The 21,447-nt window shown below is 38.3% G+C and overlaps 1 protein-coding gene across 7 annotated transcripts in view; it reads right to left on the bottom strand.

Annotated features, from left to right (window-relative positions):
• Positions 1 to 21,447, bottom strand: part of VRK1 (VRK serine/threonine kinase 1) — a 77,456-nt gene that overhangs the window by 43,662 nt on the left and 12,347 nt on the right. For 2 of the 7 annotated variants that reach the window (XM_067027789.1, XM_067027788.1), the window contains exons 2-3: positions 6,419 to 6,590; positions 978 to 1,142 (exon numbers count right to left, since the gene is read on the bottom strand). In XM_067027789.1, coding sequence (XP_066883890.1) covers positions 978 to 1,137 — 160 coding nt within the window. In that variant the 5' untranslated portion in view covers positions 1,138 to 1,142; positions 6,419 to 6,590. Of the gene's footprint in view, positions 1 to 977; positions 1,143 to 6,418; positions 6,591 to 7,877; positions 7,967 to 21,447 lie in introns of all 7 variants that reach the window. The other 5 variants (XM_067027785.1, XM_067027784.1, XM_059056925.2 and 2 more) reach the window with 3 other exon arrangements.

Genomic DNA, 21,447 nt, shown 5'->3' on the forward strand with positions numbered 1-21,447 from the left:
AGCTGTTGCTCTTTCATCTGTGTCAGTGGTTCTCAAACTTTCCCAGGCATTTGAATGCCCTGGAGGGCTTGTTCAATCACATTTCCTACAGGTGGGGATTTGTAGGTCTGGGGTGGGACCCGAAAATGTACAGTTCTAATAAGTTTTCACATGATGCTAATCTAGTATTAATATTAGTATTCTGAGTTAAGATGTTGCTTGAAAATAAAAAAGCATTCACTGCTAAAAATAAAATTTTATAAACCGCATGGCAGAAATCAAATAATTAAATCAAGATTAGAGGTGGAGTAAGAATATATAACGGAAAAGTTAGAAAGAAGTATCAAAAGCAATCATGAAATGCACTGTATCACTACTAATATTCCTGGTGAAGCAGACAGCTTTAGAAGTAATCATGTAAAATATTTTTTAAATCAACAAATTAGTTAACTTACAGAATCCCAGGGTTCCACAATGGGTCCCCCCAGATTTCAGGTTAAGTATGCTAATTATATAGCACATTTCAGGCCTAATATGCAACTTCTAGGTCATTCTCCTAAATTCCACTACAATGACTATTAGGGTTGTATAAAAAGAAAAGGTAAATCCATACCTATTAAAGATCTGAAAATCTCCAAATTAAACCAAAACAAAGGGAATACATCCTAATTGGGTGGATGTGGGGAAAGAAAGGTATTTCTTTGGGTCTTTGGGTCTCAAAGGAGAGTAATATTATATAGAATATCTTAAAAATCGAAAGCCATATGTTCACTAATGAAAATATTACAGATATTTTATCCTGTTTCTACTGTGATTAAATCAACTGTCTTCTCCACTCCCAGATCAAAGATGAATTTTTGCCCAATTATACAATATTATGTTGACTGTAGATTATTAGAAACATCCTTGTAAAAGTTTGCAATTAAGAAACTATCAATATTTTGATAACAAAGCATATACATCTTCGGACTGACAATTAGAAGTAGTCATACACTTACCAAGATATATACAACCAAAGCCACCTTGGCCAATGGGTGATCCTAGTTTCCATTCCTTTTTGGTCATGTCAGTGATTATCTCCCCGGCTGCAAAATGTTCTGCAAGATGTCTCTTTGCAGGGCCCTGTCTTCCAGCTTGAGCTGCTTTTACACGAGGCATTTTCACTATAAAACAAAACAAAGCAACATTCAAGATTATAATCCTAGAAGTGCTGAAAACCTTTTCACTAAGGAAAGCTTCTGTGCAACAAAGATGCTATTCAAATTCCTACTTACTCCAAAACTTAAATAAAGGGCATCTGTTAATTCTAATTTTTAAGTGCTCAATCCTTTTGATTATCTATTAACTTAGGAGAGGAAGCAATAAATAAAATGATCCGTGCAATTACTTTCAAGAAAATATTTAAAGTTCCAGTGGTATAATTATCATCTATGACTAAAAATGCTATTTAGCAACAACAACAGAAGAACGGCTCTATGAAGCTGAGGGGGAAAGGTACATCCAATTAGAATGCACACTCTATACAAATGCAATGAGGAGTTTACAAAGGTCAATGTTGATGGGATAAGAACACAGTAGACATTGAAAACACAAGACAGTTAACATGAGAGGAAAGGGAAACAGTATTTATGGCAAGATAGTAGATGCTTTACACATAGGCTTCCATCCATCCTCACAACTCCATGAAGATTACACTTTCATCCCCATTTTACAGATGACGAAATTAAGGCTCAGCAAAGTTAAGCAACCTGTCCAAGGTCATATACCTACTAAGTGGCCAAACAATAGAAACCTGCACTGAGGATTCCCTGGCTCCAAAGCCTCACCAACATGACCCACAATTACAAGAGTCACCATAATGAAGGAGTGACCAGGAGAAATTACGGCTGTTTAGTCATTTGGGTTCACAGAAAAGGCAAAGCTGGTGATATCCAGCATTTGTATGTTTCCATTCTCACCAACTATCCTTTTGGAGATGAATTCCTATTTACTTTACTTACTAACAGACAAGCTTATCATAGCATTCATGGAGAGCAGTGTTTTACTGCAAAAAGAGCACAGGACTATAATGAAAAGATCTAGATTCGAGTGTAGGTATGAGGCCAGTTTTGGGTGATCTTGATCAAGTCACTTCTCTCTGGGCTTTAAGTGCCCTTAGACATAACTTACTTCACTGAGTGAAGGAAGGATGGGTCAGGAATGGTGACCAGCAAGGCTAGCAAGCTGTAGAGTAAGGGCCAAGTTCTTGGACAAGGGTATGAACTCAGTGGCCCAGAAAAAAAGGAAGTAACTCACTTAAGACCGAAGAAAAGAAAGCATGAACCAGACTGTGTGTGTGTGGTGTGTGTGATTTCAAACTCTCAGATTAATCTATTTTAATCTATTAACTGAAAAAGATTTAAAACTAATAGTTTTTAGGATCCTATAGTTCCCTAAAACTGTATTAGAGATACAGTAAAGAGGGTGATAAGAGCTGTGAGGTAGTCTGCAACATTTGAAATGGCTATTCAGCTGAAAGATGTCTGTTAAGATCCGACAATTTACATAAGTAGTTTGGTTTTGAGCCTAGATAGTCTAAATACATACATACATTAGATTGTAAATTTTTTTAGCAAATAGCCACCCATATCACTCCACATACACAAACTCCATCTATGCAAATGCTCTTTATTAATTTATTGGGGATTTTTAAATTTAACTTTTTCCTACAGAATACTGATGCATCTTCATTGTCTAAATCTTCTCTAAGTTAACAAAAGAATCTTCACAATGAATGTGTCCATTATTTCTTCATATCAACTAATTCTCTTAATATGTTTGTAATCATTATAAAACTTTCCTGAATGGAATTTCAGTTGTAACCATGACAGCCCAGACTCAAAACACCAAAAAAGGTGACTTTTAAAGCTACAGTAGATTGCGTAAAAGAAATAACTAAGCCACACAGTACTTCCAAATACTAAAATGAATGCCTTCTAAATTTTATCCAGCTATATCAAATCATCAGAGTAATCTCCTATTTGATGATTTCCTTATTGTAAGAAGGAATTGTCTTCCTTATTAAGACAGTTTAAATGCTTTAATTCAAGACTTTCTTGAACTTAAAAAAAAAAAAGTGAAACCCCAAAGTGAAAGATCACACCACATACTAATCAACCCAGAATGACCAACACTAAGACACAGCCTAGTCTAGTAAAATTACTGAACTTAATAGTAAAAGAAAATATTCCTTGTGCATGCAGGTCAAAAAAAGACAGTTTGTAAGGAAAGTGAAATCATATTGTCATCACTTTGACTGCAACACTTTATGACAGAAAAAAAAAAAAGGAAGTAACATATTTAAGACTCAAGGAAAGAAAACCTGAACCAAAGAGTCTATACTCAGTTAAATTTCAAATCTAAAGACTTCAAAGTGTTATCAACATGGAAATGGGAAAAGGGAATAAGAATCTACTATAGAACAAGCCTCAGATATCTAAAATGACTAAAGAAAAGTCACTATAAGAACTGACAATGAGCAGTAAATAGATACTTATTTGTAGAAATGAGTTTCAACAAGGGTTATAAAGGAGAGGCTAGAATAGATAATGGGTATATGTTCTGACAATGTGGACATAGTACAATCGCAAAAAATGGGAAAACATGCAAAAAAAAATCAACTTTCCAATAATCATATTGTGGTGGTACTTAGTTTTGTTAACTACAGCTATTGTGGTCACAGATGTGGAATAATGCAAATGAATAATTATGTGTTTTAATTCTATCATCACTGTGTCCTTAAAAATCAGGATTCAAATATGGAAGAAAAAGGATGCAGCTGAAAGAAGAGGCAGCATTATATTTGGAAGTATTTTTTCAATTCAGAAGGTACTTTATCTTTTACAGAAAGAATATATATACATACACACACACCCCTTTGTATTTCCTAGCCCCATTCACAGAAAAAAAGCTTAGAAACAATAAACAACCCAGTAGCAATGAGCATCCCTAGTACACAAAAGGTATTCCTGAAACACCATTTCCTGTTAAAAGAAACCAGGTTCCTTGAAATGACTGATTCCAGGTCTGGAGCTGGAAATGTACAAGATAAACCTGGAACACCTCATCATTTCTAGATGTCAAGGAAACTATCAGAAACTACTAGATTTATGTCAAATATGTCTAAGGAGTCAACTTGAAAGATGTTCCCACTACCAAAGATGAGCCAATTTGAGTCAATAAATATAACCATAATGGACTGAAACACACAAAATGGGTAAATCCAAGAGTTCATAACAGTAAGAAAACTTAAGTGGTCACCTCTAGAGGATAACAGGAAACCACTCAATTTTGAAAACCGGTAAATAAAGGGAAAGAATGCAGCATCTATCCTTTCTTTCTTACATGAATTGTACCACTAGGTAACCAAACAGAAGATGAAGAGAAATTTCTCCTTATAGAAAAATTTCAGCTAATAAGTAAATAAGAATGGTTTTAGCTTAACACTAATTCCACTTCCTAATGCATTAATGGATCCAGACATTGAGTAATGATAGCTACTAACATCAAAATATGAGATATCCAGACATTATATGCCTCCTGATAAAAAAACACACCACTACCCATAAAGTAATCCTGCGAAATAAGAAATGAAAAATAAATGGACCCTGAATCTGATTTAGCCTATCAATTCACAGGATATGAAGGGAACAGAAGAATATGATAAACTGTAACACAGGAATGCAATCAGCAAAATCCTAACTGTGGGAAGCCCTACAGTGCATATAACACCATTTCTTCAACAAATGAAGGGGAAAAAAGAAGAGATGAGGGAGAAGAAAACTAGATTTAAAAAGACTTAAAACAACATAGCTAACAAAATCTGGCAAATCTAAACCACAGTGTTTAGGGATGCACATTTGAGTGCTAAAACTATAAAGAAAAGAAAATGATTACCATAAAAGCTAGAACTTACTTTGGGGGAGCATAAGAAAGTTGTGATTAGGATGGGGCACATGGTGGGTTCAGTAATATCTCTTGACATAGGTGGTGGTTATAAAAGTACCTTCTAATTCATTCGGTCTATATTTGCTTAATAAGATTTTCTGTATTGTGAAATATTTTATGGTTTTTAAACATTAAAAAATTACTGCTCCTATAATTAACAATCCCCAAAGGATCAAAATTGGAAATCTTTTCATACTCCATGAGCTTGTCCAATCACACACATCCAAAAAAAAGAGAAAGAAAGAAAAGTCTCCAAAGTAAAATCTGTACTTCATTTCCTGTGAACTATTAGTAGCCTTTTACTTTTTTATTTATAGGCACCTCTTATATTTTCTATATATATTAAAGAAATTAGCTCTTTACATTGCAAATACTTTTTCCAATTTATTTATCTTTTAATACTGTTTATTTTTAGCTTTGGGGTTTTATGTCATCCTTAGAAAGACCCCTCCCAGTCAAATTTCTTTTTTCAAACATCCCCATGTTTTCCTTTAATTATTTTACGGTTTCATAAAATTTCTTGGTAAATTTTTTATCTGTCTACACTTATATTGGTATAAGATATGAGGTCGGAATCCAGCTTTTTTTTTCCCTTTCAGTCATCCTTCCGTACACATTAGGGAGATCCACAAGTGTGTATGAGGAACTTAAATATATCAAGCCAACCCAAGTAAACTAAGTACAGAAAAAGTTCATATAAACTTGTACAATGTAGGTCCTAGATTACGTTTCTTTGGAATGGAATGGAATGTTGGTTTAGTAATTACTATTTGAAACTAACTTTATGCTTGGGTTAAAACTTCCCTCACACTTCTATCTACTCCACCTGAACGTGAAGAAGTCATTGAAATACACTCTGCTGCTCTGGTAGAAAGGGGCCGCTACAACACAAAATTTTCTTTAAAATGCCCCTAAATGAAACTCCCTTCCTCCCTTTCCACAAGTGGCTTCTTGGGGAAAAAAGATGCAGAGGCCTCCCTTCTGCCAGCCCTACAATCTTAGATTGCTGGCCACAGATAAGCGACAGCCATGTCAGTGCTCAGAGGCTGGCTTCTGCTGGATGCAAGGGGGTGGCAATGGCAGTGGATTAATAAATAAGCATGTGGTCAATAACTCATCTTTTAAAATGTAGAGAGACATAAAAGACTTAAACAAATGCAGCTGGAACTCCACATAGTTATGCGGGGCAATTTAACATGATAACCACCCTTTAAAAAAACATACTACCTGACTAACGTTATGATTCTTAGAGTGTGCTGCTGGATTCTCTTTACTAATATTTTATTTAGGAACAAAACTGATATTCATAAGTAAGACAGACTGGTCCGTAGTTTTCTTTTTTCTAACATATTTATTTGTTTTGATATCAATATTATGCTCACTTCATAAGAACACTTTTGAAGTTTTTCTTCTCTTACCACAATATAAAGAGTTGAAACAGCATTTGAATTACCTATTCCTTACAAGTTGTGAAGATCTCAACTCTGAAAGCTGACAATACTGAGTGTTGGTAAGGATGTGGAGCAAACGGAGCTTTCATACACGGGCCAATGTTTCAGCCATTCTGAAAATCTGTTTTACGGTAGCTGCCACCTGACCCAACAACTCTTCTTCTATGCATATACCTGAGAGAAATGAAAACATGTCCGCCAAAAGGATAACAGCAGCTTTACTCAAAATAGAGAAACACTGGAAACCCGCATGTCCATCAACAGGAAAATGGACATAATAAAATAGACGAACCTCCCAATGCTATGCTGAAAACAAGAAGCCGGACACAAGACGAGACACTCATGATTCCACTGCACTAACATGTGACAACAGAAGTCAAACAGCAGAAACCACTGCAGGGAGGAAATGACTGAGTTGGAAGAAGAAGGTTTCTGGGGATCCGGTCATGTTCCACACCCCGGTCTGGGTGATACCTAAACTGTATGTTCACGTCATTAAAACTAATCAAGTTATACACTTCCGATTTATTCCATTCTATTTTTTCAGTTATGTAAAATTAACACAGTAACTTACACAAACCTTAAGTGTTGTAACAGGGTCCAATCAGGAGAAAAAAAATGCACAAGTAACTTAAACAAGAACACGTAATATAAAAAACTATTAATTTCTAAAAGGTGGCCGACTATTAAAAGGGGTAAAAGAGAACTCTAAGGAATAGAAAAGACAGGGAGCAGATACTATCTACAAGGTTAAGGGAGAGAACACAGAAATGAACTCTTCACTGGAAAGGCTGTGGCTACAGCCCACCGGGTGGCAGGGTGGCGGAGTTCTCTAAGGTGCCAGCTGGTCCACAGGAATCCACCCGCTGGGGTCCTGGTGGAAGCAAGATCCTGCCTACCAGGGTACTAAAGAAAAGTCACAGAGAGTAAGCACGCTGGCATCCATACCTTAAGAGAGAAAGAGGAAAAAAAAGCACACTACAACAGCAAGAGAAGCCCCTTCCCCACTGCCTGGCAGTGTCTGTCCCTCACCCTCTACTGACTAACCTAACCTTGTGCTGGAGAGGAAAACATGTTTACACGGTCTAGGCTCAAGTATCACCAAGAGAGCAAAAAAAGTGTATTTGGAGTTGAGAAGCAATAAATTGATAAGCGGCACAAATGTACACACAGGTTGACGAATGTTCGCACATGCATACACACTTGAGCACCAACCTCCCTGATCAAGAGGCAGAACATTTCATCATGCCATCAAGTGTCCTAGGGCCCTTTTCTGCCAACACCCATTCCTGTTCTTCCCAGCAAAGGCCACTGGATGCGCCCCTCGGGGTGGGCCACTTCCTTTGGAGAACACTACTCTGCCAGTTTTGTCTGAGATGGGTCTCAGACCTGAGAGGGCCACCTTCCAGCATCCTCCCACAGCCCTATCTGACCTTCACTGCACTTGGCAGCCCCTCTTACTTTCTGGTTCAGAGTAAAAGAAGTCTCCGACTTTCAGAGAATATGAAATCGATGTGTCTCAAATCTCCTTGTTCCTTTTCAGAGGATTTCTGAAAAGAAGAAAGGAGAATTATTTAAAACCAGAAGTCCTTGCTCAAAAACTGTAATAAATAACATGACCATAAACATTTACCTCAGTAAAGAACTTAAAATACTCATTGGAATTAAACAATTGCTTTAGTACATTACAGGTTTCTCCTAATAATGAAACCAATACCTACATTAAGGTTTCTATTAAAGAATAAAATGGAGGGCACAAACCTCTACCAAATTAAATCTTTCTGCATAATTTCTGCCCACCGGGAGCAAAGCAGGTTATGACGGCCAATCCAACAGAGAGATTTCAAAGAAAAGAAAGTTTACTGTCACTGACCATTACATAAACTGACCACTTCTTTTCCCACTGATATTAAATGAAATTCAGATGCAAGTGAAAAGCACATGAAAATGCAAATCAACACTGCCCTTTACTGAAATCACTTGCTGGTATATCCCATATTAGCATATTCACCAAAATTTAATTGTAAACAGAGTAATTATGGTACTGAAGTTATTAAATACACAAAGCAAGCTTGGAGCTATACATATTCAAATAGAATTTCAGTGGCAGATCAACTTTTATATCTGAAACAATACCCTAATTAATAGTCAGCTCTGGTAATAAAATGGTCCTCTGTTTTTCAGATAACATTCCAAAAAAAGTTCTGCTGTGAATATTAAAAGTTTTGTGAAAAGAGTCTTAAAATTCCAATAGCTATATTTATCACAATATGGTACTGTATTTAGACAACTGGCATTTTCCAAGTCCTGGATTCAAGTTTGGAATATTTTTTTTAATCTTCTGCTGAGGAGAGAAAAAAGCTTGAATGAATCAAATAACGCCACTTACACTTAATGAGCTCTATGAATTCATCATACCCAAACTGGGAAATTACAATGCTGTATAAATCCTGTCACATACTGGATGACTAGTCATAAATTTTCCCTAAAACAGGTATGCATGTAAGTTACTTTGAGGGGGTCATATATTTTTATGAAATTTTCTTTAAAGTCATAAGCTTCTCTGATGTTTTAAAACTGTATAGAGACACAGTGATTCAAGGATAATTTTCACCATGCCATTAACATGGTACCAGCATATTCTCAGCTCCACTCTTTGTAGTAGAAAGCACTTTCTCACCCTCCCCTAACTACACTTGGTGAAATCTTTTCCATAGGCAAAGATCTAGCTCTTCTTTTTTTTTAACATCTTTATTGGAGTATAACTGCTTTACAATGGTGTGTTAGTTTCTGCTTTATAACAAAATGAATCAGTTATACATATACATATGTCCCCATATCTCTTCCCTCTTGCAACTCCCTCCCTCCCACCCTCCCTATCCCACCCCTCTAGGTGGTCACAAAGCACCCAGCTGATCTCCCTGTGCTATGAGGCTGCTTCCCCCAAAAAAATGGTCATGAAGAACCTAGGGGCAAGACGGGAATAAAGACGCAGACCTACTAGAGAATGGACTTGAGGATACGGGGAGAGGGAAGGGTAACCTGGGACAAAGTGAGAGGGTGGCACGGACATATATACACTACCAAATGTTAAGATCTAGCTCTTCTGCAGTCAGATATGACCTCTGAAGCTTCAGCACTGTTCTTACCTCTTATTGCATTTGATAAATGTTCCCTGTAAGTTTATGAGCTCACTAGGTAAGAAGCTGTCTTACAATACACTGCACTTGGTAGGATTTCAATAAATGCATAAAATTATACAGTAGAAAGGTTAAGTTTCTTTTCCTCAAGTACCTGACATCTAACTTTATCCTTAATATATAATGCCATTCCTTTTAAAAGTCCAGCAATTGAAATCCATGCTGAACCCTATTTATTCTCCTCAAAACTGTATTTCCCCCTCCTAACTCATAACTCTCAACAGATGACCTCATCTGCTGGTTTAGAGAAAAAAGCCACAAACTTCAAGTGGGAATTCTTTTTATCTTTCCAAGACTCAAACCTACAAACCACCTGCACCCACTTCAGGCCTAACTTTACATCCATCCTATCCTCCTCCTGTGATCACAATTTAGGGAAGCCCTCCTCCTCCATCAAACATCAGCTCCTTCTTCACCTGCATCCCATCCCCTCCAACGTCCTGACATAAACTATTTATTAACCCCTCTGTCGAATATTCAACATCTCCCTCAACTAGATCCTTCCCATCAGCTTTTAAATATGCTCATGGCTTGCCCATTGGGAAAAAAAAATGTTTTTTAATCCCCCTCCACTATCATCCTAACTTTCTTCTCCCTTTCAGTACCAAACCTGTACTTATGAACGCGTCCTTTCTCCTCACTCTCCCCACAACTCACTCCAAACCCGATGACCCGACGAATCATCTCATTTGCTCGGCTCATTACCCAGCAGTGCTCAACACTGTTGTCAGTTCTTTCTTTCTTGAAACATCCTCTTCCTTTTGCTTTCACACTACAACACTCTACTGGTTTTCACTCTACTGTTTCCGGCCACTCACAGTCTAGGTATTTTGGGAGACACAACAGTGAGTAACAGCTCATTCTTTCAAGGATTTTGTTCCACTTTTTGATGTATAGTTTTCCAGGATTGTATCATGCTAAAAAAGCAGACCATCACACACGGTCTTACACCAAATACATCAAAATACAAATTCTATAAGAATAAATTACATAAAGGAAAAACATGCCATTAAATAAAATTAGGACCTCTGGAAATAGAATTAATAACTTTAAAATTAAGATGGAGGCATATACAGAAAATATAATTCACTGATATGAATATTCCTTTAAGCTAACAGATCTGCAAATAGTTAATAGTGTCGAAGAGATATCTGCACACCCATGTTTAGAGCAGCACTGCTCACAACCACCTAAATGCGGAGGCAGCCTAGGCGTCCGCCCAGGTGAATGGATAAACAAAATGTGGTACAGATGTACAACACAGTATTATGCAGCCTAAAAAGGAAGGAAATTCTGACTCATGTTATAACATGGAGGTACAAATACAAAGTGGTATTATTTCAAAGATTGTTCTTATACATGCTAATTACATAAATCTACTTGTTTTCACAGCAGTATATAAAGGTTAACTGTGAATTATGTGAACTTATGAAGAAGAGTAATGATTTGTTCATTCATTCACTCAGCAAACATTTATTAATAATCTGCCACAGGCCAAGCACTTGTTCTAGGCACTTGGTATACTTCAAAGAACAAAATAAAGGTCCTACCTTTTGACACTTATATTCTAGAAGAAAGAAACAGATAATAAAAGCTAACATAATGGGTAAATTGTAGAGAATGGGTAATATTTTAGAGAATGTAGATGCTATGTTTCAAAAAAGAAGAAAGTAGAGCAGGTTGGGGGGAGGGGATAGAGGACGGGGAGTGCAAGGTGGCCGGGGGCAGTGCGCAGTATTAACGGACAGGTCATGGTGAGCCCCACTGAGGAGGTGAGATCTGAGCAAAGATGGGAAGGAGGCCACGTGAGTATCTGGGGCAGATACCCCAGGCAGAGGGATGAGTGGTGCAAAGACCCTAAGTCAGGAGCGTGCCCTGCAACCAGGGAAGAGTAAGGATGCCAGTGTGACTGGTGTGCACTGAGCACGGGGAAAGAAGGAGAAGTCAGAGAGGGAACACGGGAGCAACAGATCAAGTGGAGCCCCGGGAGCCACCACAAGGACTCTGACTTTAGCAAAAGGGTAAACATAATATTTGGAACGGGTTTATAGTTGCATTTTAATTCACAGTCCTTCAAATGAATCAAAATCAAGTCAAAATGAAAATCATACTCTGAACACTCAAGAAAAATTCTCCCACTGACCAATTTCTCACCAAAATTTTTACTTTTTTAAAATATTTCTGGCTAACGTGTATTATTCCATCCTCAAAATCCATTTCATCTGTAGGCTAAACTTGATATCATGATTACCAAAATCTTAAGTGCCACTGTCACTAAAGACACCTCAAGGTAGGAATGGTTTTATAATGGATCAACTTCCATTTCTCAAAAGTACAGGATAGGACTAGGCCCTATTCTCCCTTTAACTTAAACTAAGTTATTTGGTAGTGCTACTAGAGTAGATGGTTGCAACTTTTTGACAAAAAATATAAACTTTTACCATTCTATGACTCCTTTTAAATTTCAAATAAAAATAAAACTCAATCCCACAGAATTCTATATTATTACAATACATAGTGTGTGCTTCATTAATTCATTTATTCAACAGATATTTATTGAGCACACACTCTGTGCCAGGAACTGTCTAGAAGATGGGAATAAAGCAGTGAACAAATCAGACAAAAATCTCTGCCCTCGTTGAACTAGTATTTTGTTTAGGAGAGACAGATAATTTTCTTCAAAATTAAAACATGAGCTACGTCCAATGGTAATAAGTGCTAAAGGAAAAAAATAATAAAGCAGGGACAAGGGTGGGGGGGCAGAGATGAAACCGAAAAGGTGCTCTGGTAAAGCCTCACAAGAAAGTGACATTTAAGCAAAGACCTGTACATGAAGTGAGTGAAGTCAGCCATGCAGCAATCTAGAGGAAGAGCACCCCACACCCAGGGAGCAGCAAGTGCAAAGGCCTAAGGCCAGGACACGCCCAGCCCGTCCCAGCAGCAGCACGGTGGCTGGTGCATCTGGCAGAGAATGAGCCCAGGGAGAGCACTAGCTGGTGTCAGAGCCATAAAAGGGCAAGGTGCGGCCATCACGTCCAACATGCAGGCCCCTGTAAGGACACTGACTCTGAATCTTTAAGTGAGACGGGAAATCATGGGAAGGTGTGGAGCAGAGAAGTGGCATATGCTCTGACGTAGATTTTCAAAGGATCACTCTGGCTGATGCATCAAACAGACTGGAAGTAGGCAAGGCAGAAACAGCTACCAGTTATGACAATGGTGTTGCTACTAGAATAACCGCCGACCGCATTCATCCTTACTGAACAGTAAGGATGTCCATTTTTTACAAGCTGAACTGATTTTAAGCCACTAAATAGAGGGGTACAGAAGAACGTAAGAGGTCTTTTTAAACGTTTTCTAACTTTACACAAGCTACCCACCCCCAGAAAAACAAGTCTACAGTGCCAAGTAGAAACAATCAATATTAGTGACAGATGGTCTAGGAAACATGCTAATCATCTCATATTCTAGATTTTCTAAGTTCTATCTTTGCGGCAATTTACTTCACCAGGAAATTAAACATTTGAACTCATTTATTCCAAGGGCATTTATAAAACACCTCCAGAATATGCGCTGGAAACTGTGCTCGGGACTGGAAATATAAACACAAATAAAATGCAACCTTTGGTTTCAAGAAGCTGCACTTAGCTTCATGCAAAAACACCATCACACAGTTACGATTTAATATTATACCATCAGCTTCAAACAAGGATCAATAAAAAGCCCTCCAGGTAAAGAATGTTTCTGAATCCTTTGATAAAACTATTTATTAAAGACAGTGGGCAGTTGTATACATCAACTCTATAAGTTTCAGGGTGGGAAAAAAGTGCCTCTTCCAGTGATGCAAGTTTTTAAGATATTAAACCTATGAAACTCCTGTTTCCTCTTTTTCAGTGAGTGCCTGGAAGTTCAGAGCAAAAGTATAAACTCGATTATAAAACTACCCACTGTCAGAGGCAGTAATTCTCAATCCTGGCTATACATCATGGTTATCAGTGGAACTCTGAAACAGTAAAGGCCCTACTCCACAAGAGCGCCAGCATCTTCTATTTTAATCCTGCACAGGGGGTTGTGATGCACAGACTGGACCACTGGTCTAGATAGTCATCCCTCAGTATCCTCAGGGGACTGGTTCCTAGACCCCCCCTGGGATACCAAAATCCACTCAAGTCTCTTATATAAAATGGCATAGTATCTGCATATATTCTATGCACATCCTTCCATATACTTTAAATCCGATCTAGATTACTTATAATACCTAACACAATGTAAATCTATGTAAATAACTGTCCATGTGGCAAATACAAGTTTTGCTTTTTGGAATTTTCTGGAAATTTTTTCTCAAGTATTTTTGATCTGCAGTTAGCTGAATTCACAGTTGATTGAACCTGTGGATGCAGAACCCACAGATATAGAGGCCAACTGTATTCTGGTACATCTTCCTTTCTTCATTAAGTCATTCATTTTCAATGTAAGGGCTCTATTACACACAACTCTATTGTATTAGAGGATTTTAGAAGTTGGGTAAAAAATATAAAATAGTGAATGAACGACTCAGAAGGAACCCCCCCCAAAACACCCTTTTCCCATCCCATCATATCCCAGGTCAAAAACATTTGTTCATATTTCAAACTTATTTGAAATTAAGAAGTAATTACAGGGCTTCCCTGGTGGCACAGTGATTAAAGAATCCACCTGAGGGCTTCCCTGGTGGCGCAGTGGTTGAGAGTCCGCCTGCCGATGCAGGGGACACGGGTTCGTGCCCCGGTCTGGGAGGATCCCACATGCCGCGGAGCGGCTGGGCCCGTGAGCCATGGCCGCTGAGCCTGCGCGTCCGGAGCCTGTGCTCCGCAAGGGAGAGGCCACAACAATGAGGCCCGCATACCACAAAAAAAAAAAAAAAAAAAAGAATCCACCTGCCAAGGCAGGGGACATGGGTTCGAGCCCTGGTCTGGGAAGATCCCACTTGCCGCGGAGCAACGAAGTCCGTGCGCCACAACTACTGACCCTGCGCTCTAGAGCCCGTGAGCCACAAGTGCTGAGCCCACGTGCCACAACTACTGAAGCCCGCGTGCCTAGAGCCCGTGCTCTGCAACAAGAAGCCACTGCAATGAGAAGCCCACGCACCGCAACGAACAGTAGCCCCCACTCACCGCAACTAGAGAAAAGTCTGCGTGCAGCAACGAAGACCCAACGCAGCCAAAAATAAATAAATTAAATAAATAAATTTTTTTAAAAAGTAATTACACATTTTGGTGTAAATGGCTTCCTGCCAATCTACAGTAAGTCAAAGAATAAAATCAAATGGGAGATAATCAGTCAATAAAGAACTTCATCACCTCTTTTGCTAAATTACATTGTGAACAATTTGAAAGCAATACATCTAAGGACAGTCCTCTTACAAATGAGCCAGCTAATCAGAAGTTGATTAATGCATTGGATTAACGCTAAGAAATCATATGAAAAATAAAATACAGAATCTTGAGTTTATATAGCCACTTCGCAACAATACACAGGGTCTTCTTCATATATTTACTTCATTTTGTCCCCACAAATCCTACAGTTGAGACAGAACTATAAGGACGACCACAGGAATAAAAGTAGAGTTACTATCAATACCATTTAACACAAACAACTGAGACACAGGAAGGTTAACTTTGAGTTCTGTTAGGGACACCCAATCAGTCCCCTGGTTTCACTCAGAGAACCAGGCATATCCATAAAAGTATGAAAAACATTCACAGCTGTATGGTACCCTTAGTAACACTAACAAAGTAAGAGTCAAATGTAACACAACAAACTATGAGAATTTAGAAGTGAACCTGCAGAGATAATGATCCCATCAATTCATAGATTTATTTCTGAAAAACATTAAGCTAAACTCAAACTGTGATACAATCTTTAGAAGCAATTGTCACACTAGTCATGTTTTCACACCTAAGCTGGAAAGAACTAGGTGAAGACTTGAACTTCTAACTTGGAAAAATAAAGTAGATATCTTCACAGGAGAAAAATTTCTTCCTAGTCAGATTCTTTAAACTTGTATTAAAAAAATGATTAACATTAGATTATAAAGTTTTGGTATAGTGAATAAAATGTTTAAAATACAGTATCAAATGTACTTCTTCAACTTTTATTTCCTTTAAATGATTTCCAAAAGTTCTAAAAGAGGAAGACTAACTGCAGAATTAATTTTTAACTGAGAACACGCAGTATGGTACAATTTCAAACACAATCCCAAGATACCTCACTGCCACCACTTCCCCCCAAAAAGGAACGATTTCATGAAGTTTTTGCCGTGCACTTCTGACTTTTGATGCAGTGATTAAAAGATCTATCCATGGAGTCCTAACAGGTCTCCACGAACCAACCATAAAGAAGACACTACAGTAATATTTAGAAAACTTCCTGCTTTGCCCAGGCAAAGGCATCAAATCTAAGAGAACAAGAAGCTTGAAGATGCCGACCTCAAAGGGAGGTGGGTGCTTGGCTCCTTGACCCATAAGCCCTACAAAAAGAGCTGAAAAGGAACGCTTTTTTTTTTTTTTTTTTTTTTTTTTCTGGTATGCGGGCCTCTCACTGACGTGGCCTCTCCCATTGCGGAGCACAGGCTCCGGACGCGCAGGCTCAGCGGCCATGGCTCACAGGCCCAGCCGCTCCGCGGCATGTGGGATCTTCCCGGACCGGGGCACGGACCCACGTCCCCTGCATCGGCAGGCGGACTCTCAACCACTGCGCCACCAGGGAAGCCCTTTTTATTTTTTAAATTAAATTTATTTATTATTTATTTTTGGCTGCGCTGGATCTTTGTTGCTGCGTGCGGGCTTTCTCTAGCTGCAGTGAGCGGAGGCTACTCTTCGTTGACGGTGCACAGGCTTCTCATGGCGGTGGCTTCTCTTGTTGCGGAGCACGGTCTCTAGGCGCGCGGGCTCAGTAGTTGTGGCCTGCAGGCTCTAGAGCGCAGGCTCAGTAGTTGTGGCGCACAGGCTTAGTTGCTCCACGGCATGTGGGATCTTCCCGGACCAGGGCTCGAACCTGTGTCCCCTACACTGGCAGGCAATGGATTCTTAACCACTGCGCCACCAGGGAAGTCCCGGAACACTTCTTTATGTAAAGCAATCACAGGAACTTTTCTAAAATTAGAAATTTTTTTTGAACTATATTGCTAGTATTTTTTATAACATTTAGCACACTTTGACAATCTTGTAAATGACAGATTTCCCATTAGTTCTCGTATTGCGGGGGCGGGTTGCAAAATTAACTACCAAACGTTGCTCGTGGTATTCTCCGGGTGTTCAGTATTAAATCTCCGCAAGATAGCTACTGAACAACATCTTTCCTTATATATTCTTGCAGCAGGGCTCAAAGGAAGACTATTTCTAAATACTCTAAAGGAAATTAGGATGACCAAATAAAGAAAATCAGAAGAGTACTATAGACATTAAAAAATTCTGCATGAAAACATAAAAGAACTTTGCAGAATCTCGGAAACAAGAAGGGTTTTCTAAGCAACACACAAAATAAAACACATAAGGCCTAAAGAAAACTGATAAGTTTGACAAAAATTCTCCACAGGTTAAAAAATACCATAAACAAATTCAAAAGACAAATAAAAAATACCTACAGGACCTATGACAAAAGGCTAATTTTCTCAGTACATATTAAAGAATCCTTTAAATTATAAGAAAAAAAAGACAGAAGCCCAACAGAAAAATGGGAAAGTGACACAGAGAGGCAAATTCATGGAAAAAGAAATACGAATGACCTAAAAAAGAAACCTTATTAGAGGAATTTTCAAATGCATACAAAGTAGAGAAGTGATATAATGAACTCCCATGTACACTACACATCACCCAGTTTCAACAATTATCCGCACATCGCCAGTTTGTTTCCTCTGTATAAACAATCCACTAGCCCCTCCCAAGATTAGTTTAAAGCTCATCTCAAACATCATATAATTTCATATGTAAATTTTTCTAACAGGGACTTTTAAAAAATACACTCACCATATATCATTGTCACACCTAATAAAATTAACAATTCCTTAATATCCTTAATATTTGAACCTAATAAGTGTTCAAATCTCCCAAACTTTTTTTTTTTTTTTTAAAGTCTTAGAGTTGATTTTTTAGTCACTGTAACTGGCTGATGTGTCTTTGAATCTCTTTAACGGACAAGCGCCACCTCTCTCTTTTTTTTCCTTCCCCTTGCCATTTGTCCTGTAAAATTTCCCACACTTTGAATTTTGCTGATTATCTTAAAATTGTCACGTAACCTTTTCTCCTATATTTTTTGTTATTGCAGTTGCTCAAAGCGTCCTATCTCTGGTGTCTGCCTTTCAACAACAGACCACCAGGAACAAACCTGTAGTTAAATAAGTTGAGAGAACACACACCACAGGAACAGTGGGGCATCTCATAAGAGAATGTTGTAAAGAATCTATGATAGGATTTGGGCTTTGGTTGGGTAATTTGGGGGAGGGCTAGGGAAATTTCTCTAGTTTCTTTTGGATGCGGTTAGAAAATGGGGTAATTCTGTGTTGGGTATCTCAGTAAATCTTATCTGAGGGGAGACCAGAACCAAGATAAAGCAGAAACTGGTAAAGAAGCTGCGGTCACTCATTCAGGCCAAGTATTTTGTGGGCGGCAGCAACCTTGGTTTTGGTTGTGCTCTGTCTCATTTTTCCATGCTCTCAGAGAAACTTTGAGGCAGTCTGTGAGATCGTTTATGTTTAAATGGAGAACAGCGTGGCCTAGCGGTGACACCAGGCCAGCTTCTGAGTGCCAGGGCCGCTCTTCTCCTTTTTCTTTTGCACTAGACAATGAAGCCCTTCCAGTTGACCACGGTGTCCCTCTTACTCGACCCCAATAGTGCTGGATATTTTCCTTGGCTCACAACCATGGACAAGTAAGTTAAAAGGGCCAAGATTCAAAAAATATGTATGGCAAGTGTAATTTTTGCAAAAATGCCTTTTGCTAATTAACTTCAAAGTATTCAGAGTGTGTATACTTTAGAATCATTTGCAAAATGAAACGTCTTAAGGTGGTAAAATATTTGCCTTAATGACTAGTAATGTAAATGTCATAAAAAGAGTATAAAAGACAAAACAGAAACATAGTCAATGTTACTATAAATGCACAGCCTAACTATTAAAAAGGATGACTTCCAATGATCAAGAGGACAAAATAATGAAATAACTGATGTAAAGTTTTTAGTTGTTGTTTTACTAATACAAAATGCTAAAAAAAAAAAAAAAAGAAAAAAAAAAAATGCTGACAAAAATTCAGTTGAAAAACCTTGATGTGATAAACTACTGCAGAACATATGAAAAAAGTTAAGAAAATAATGTATAAAAATAGTACCATTATGAGACTACAAAAGGATCTGTTCCAATAACGAGCAGATGTACATTTTCCCATGTAAGGTACTCCACAGTTAAGGAGTTTTGCCAATGGAGGCTGTTGCCGAGAGAATGCAAAAGGGCTTGAGAGCACTGTCAACCCTCCCGCCCACTATAGAAACAACGAATGGTCCCTGAACAAAACGGAAGAAAAACAAAGGAAGGAAGACCAAGGAAAAACATGTTTCTAGTTGAAAAATAAATCAAAGTGAACATTAAAAGGTTAATGAACTCAGTAATAAAAAGGCAGCCCACTTTAAAAACGGACAAAGGATCTAAACAGACACTTCTCAAAACAGATGAACAACCTGGCCAATAAGCACACAAAAATATACTCGACCTCACTGGCCATTAAGAGAAATAAAGATCAAAACTGCAAAGAGATACCACTTCACACACGCTACCATGGGTATAAACAAAAAGACAGAGAAAACCACAAGTACTGGTGACGATTTGGAGAGATCTTCATTGCTACTGAAAATGTAAAATGGTGCAGTCACTTTGGAAAACAGTTTGACAGTTCCTAAAAAAAAGTTAAACACAGAGTTACCACATGACCCAGCAATTCCACTGGTACGTATATACTCAAGAGAAATGAAAACATATGTCCACACAAAAACGTGTGCATAAATGTTCACAGATAGCAGCATCACTCAGAATAGTCCAAAAGTGGAAACAACTCAAATGTCCTTCGACGGACGAATGGATAAATAAAATGTGACATACCCATACGCTGGGATTTTATTCAGCAATAAAAAGAAACAAAGACTGATTCATGCTACAACATGGATGAACCTTAAACACATACTAAGTGAAATGAAAGAAGCTAGTCACAAAAGACCACGTATTGTATGACTCCAATTATGTAAAATTTCGAGAATAGGTAAATTTATAGAGACAAAAGCAGGTAAGTAGTTTCTTAGAGCTCTGGGAGCTGGGGGGCAGTGGGTGATGGCAGAAAATGGAGAGTGACTGCTACTTGGTAGGGGAGTTCTCTCGGGGTTGATGAAAATACTCTAAAATTAGATTATGGTTACAGTCCTGTGAATATACTAACACTGAACAATACCTTTTAAATGAGTGAACTGTATGATAAATGAACTGTATCTCAAAAAAGCTTATTTTTTAAAAAAAGATTAATGAGAGGGAAAATATGATATCAATGACAAAGGAAGGAACAATAGCTATCCTGAAGTTATGACGTTCTGTGTAAAGAAACTATACCTCTGAAAGAAGGGTAGAAATCACCCCAACTCAGGCTACTAAGAACACAGAGGAACCAGCAAAGGGTACACTTTGTTGTGTTACCAGTGTGGCTCACTGACTGCTCCACTGAAGAGCACAAGTACAGTATGCAGCTGTTTGGAGGATATGCCACTTTCCAGCGCACACATGCAACATGAGAGAGAGAATTCACTGAGACTAGAACGCATCTGGTCATGAATGACTTCTGCTGATTCCTGAAACTCTGCATTGTTATCTGTGATCCTCAGAAGTTCAAGTAGGAAACGGAAGCAAAGGACAAGCGAAATGAATAGTCTATGTATATGACATTCAAAAATGGAATTGGTGTCCTGAGCCATGGCTTACTAAAACAGAATGATGAGCTCCTGGCAAGGGACAGAGAATAACAACAAGATCAGAAGAACACGTGCGGGGGAGAGGACTTACCACCGTGAGCAAGAAGGCTCTTTCATCAGTAGCTTAGATGACAATCTAGATGGCATACTCATAATAACTGGTGATAACATAAAGCTGGGAGATATCAAGAACACATCAGATAACAGAACCGAGTTCCAAGAAGATTCTGATAGGCCTAAGTAAAACTGTAAACTAGGGAGAATAATCTAACAAACTAGAGCCGGGATGAAAATCAGAAAACATTTCATTCAAATCCTTCATTTTGCAGGTGAAGCTGAGGCCACAGGGTTTAATAACATGCCCAAGTTCAGAAGGTGCATTAAAGGTAGATGAAGGCTGGGAATACAGGAACCCTATCTCCCAGGCTGGTGTTCACCTGACCCAATGCTACCTGCTGCTACTCGTATAGATAAGCATAAGGGGAAAAAGGGAACCTTGACCCTTACCTCACAACACACAAAAATCAACTCCTGAAAACTGAGACCTAAATGTGAAAGGTAAGATGATAAAACGTCTTGAAGATAACATAAGAAAATATCTTCATGACCAAAGAGTAGCAAAAACTTTTTAAACAAGACACAGAAAACACTAGCCATAAAGGAAAAGATGGGTAAACTGAAATTGATTAAAATTTAGAATTTCAGTTCATCAACAAGACACAAGAGTGAAATGGCAAGTCATAGATGGAAAGAGATTTTTACAATTCATATTTTCAACAAAGGATTCATATCCAGAACATACAAAACTCCAACATTTCAATAAGAAAAAAGACAAAACCCAGTTTGTTAAA

This window comes from Kogia breviceps, chromosome 3 (assembly GCF_026419965.1).
Source record: "Kogia breviceps isolate mKogBre1 chromosome 3, mKogBre1 haplotype 1, whole genome shotgun sequence".
Taxonomy (NCBI): domain Eukaryota; kingdom Metazoa; phylum Chordata; class Mammalia; order Artiodactyla; family Physeteridae; genus Kogia; species Kogia breviceps.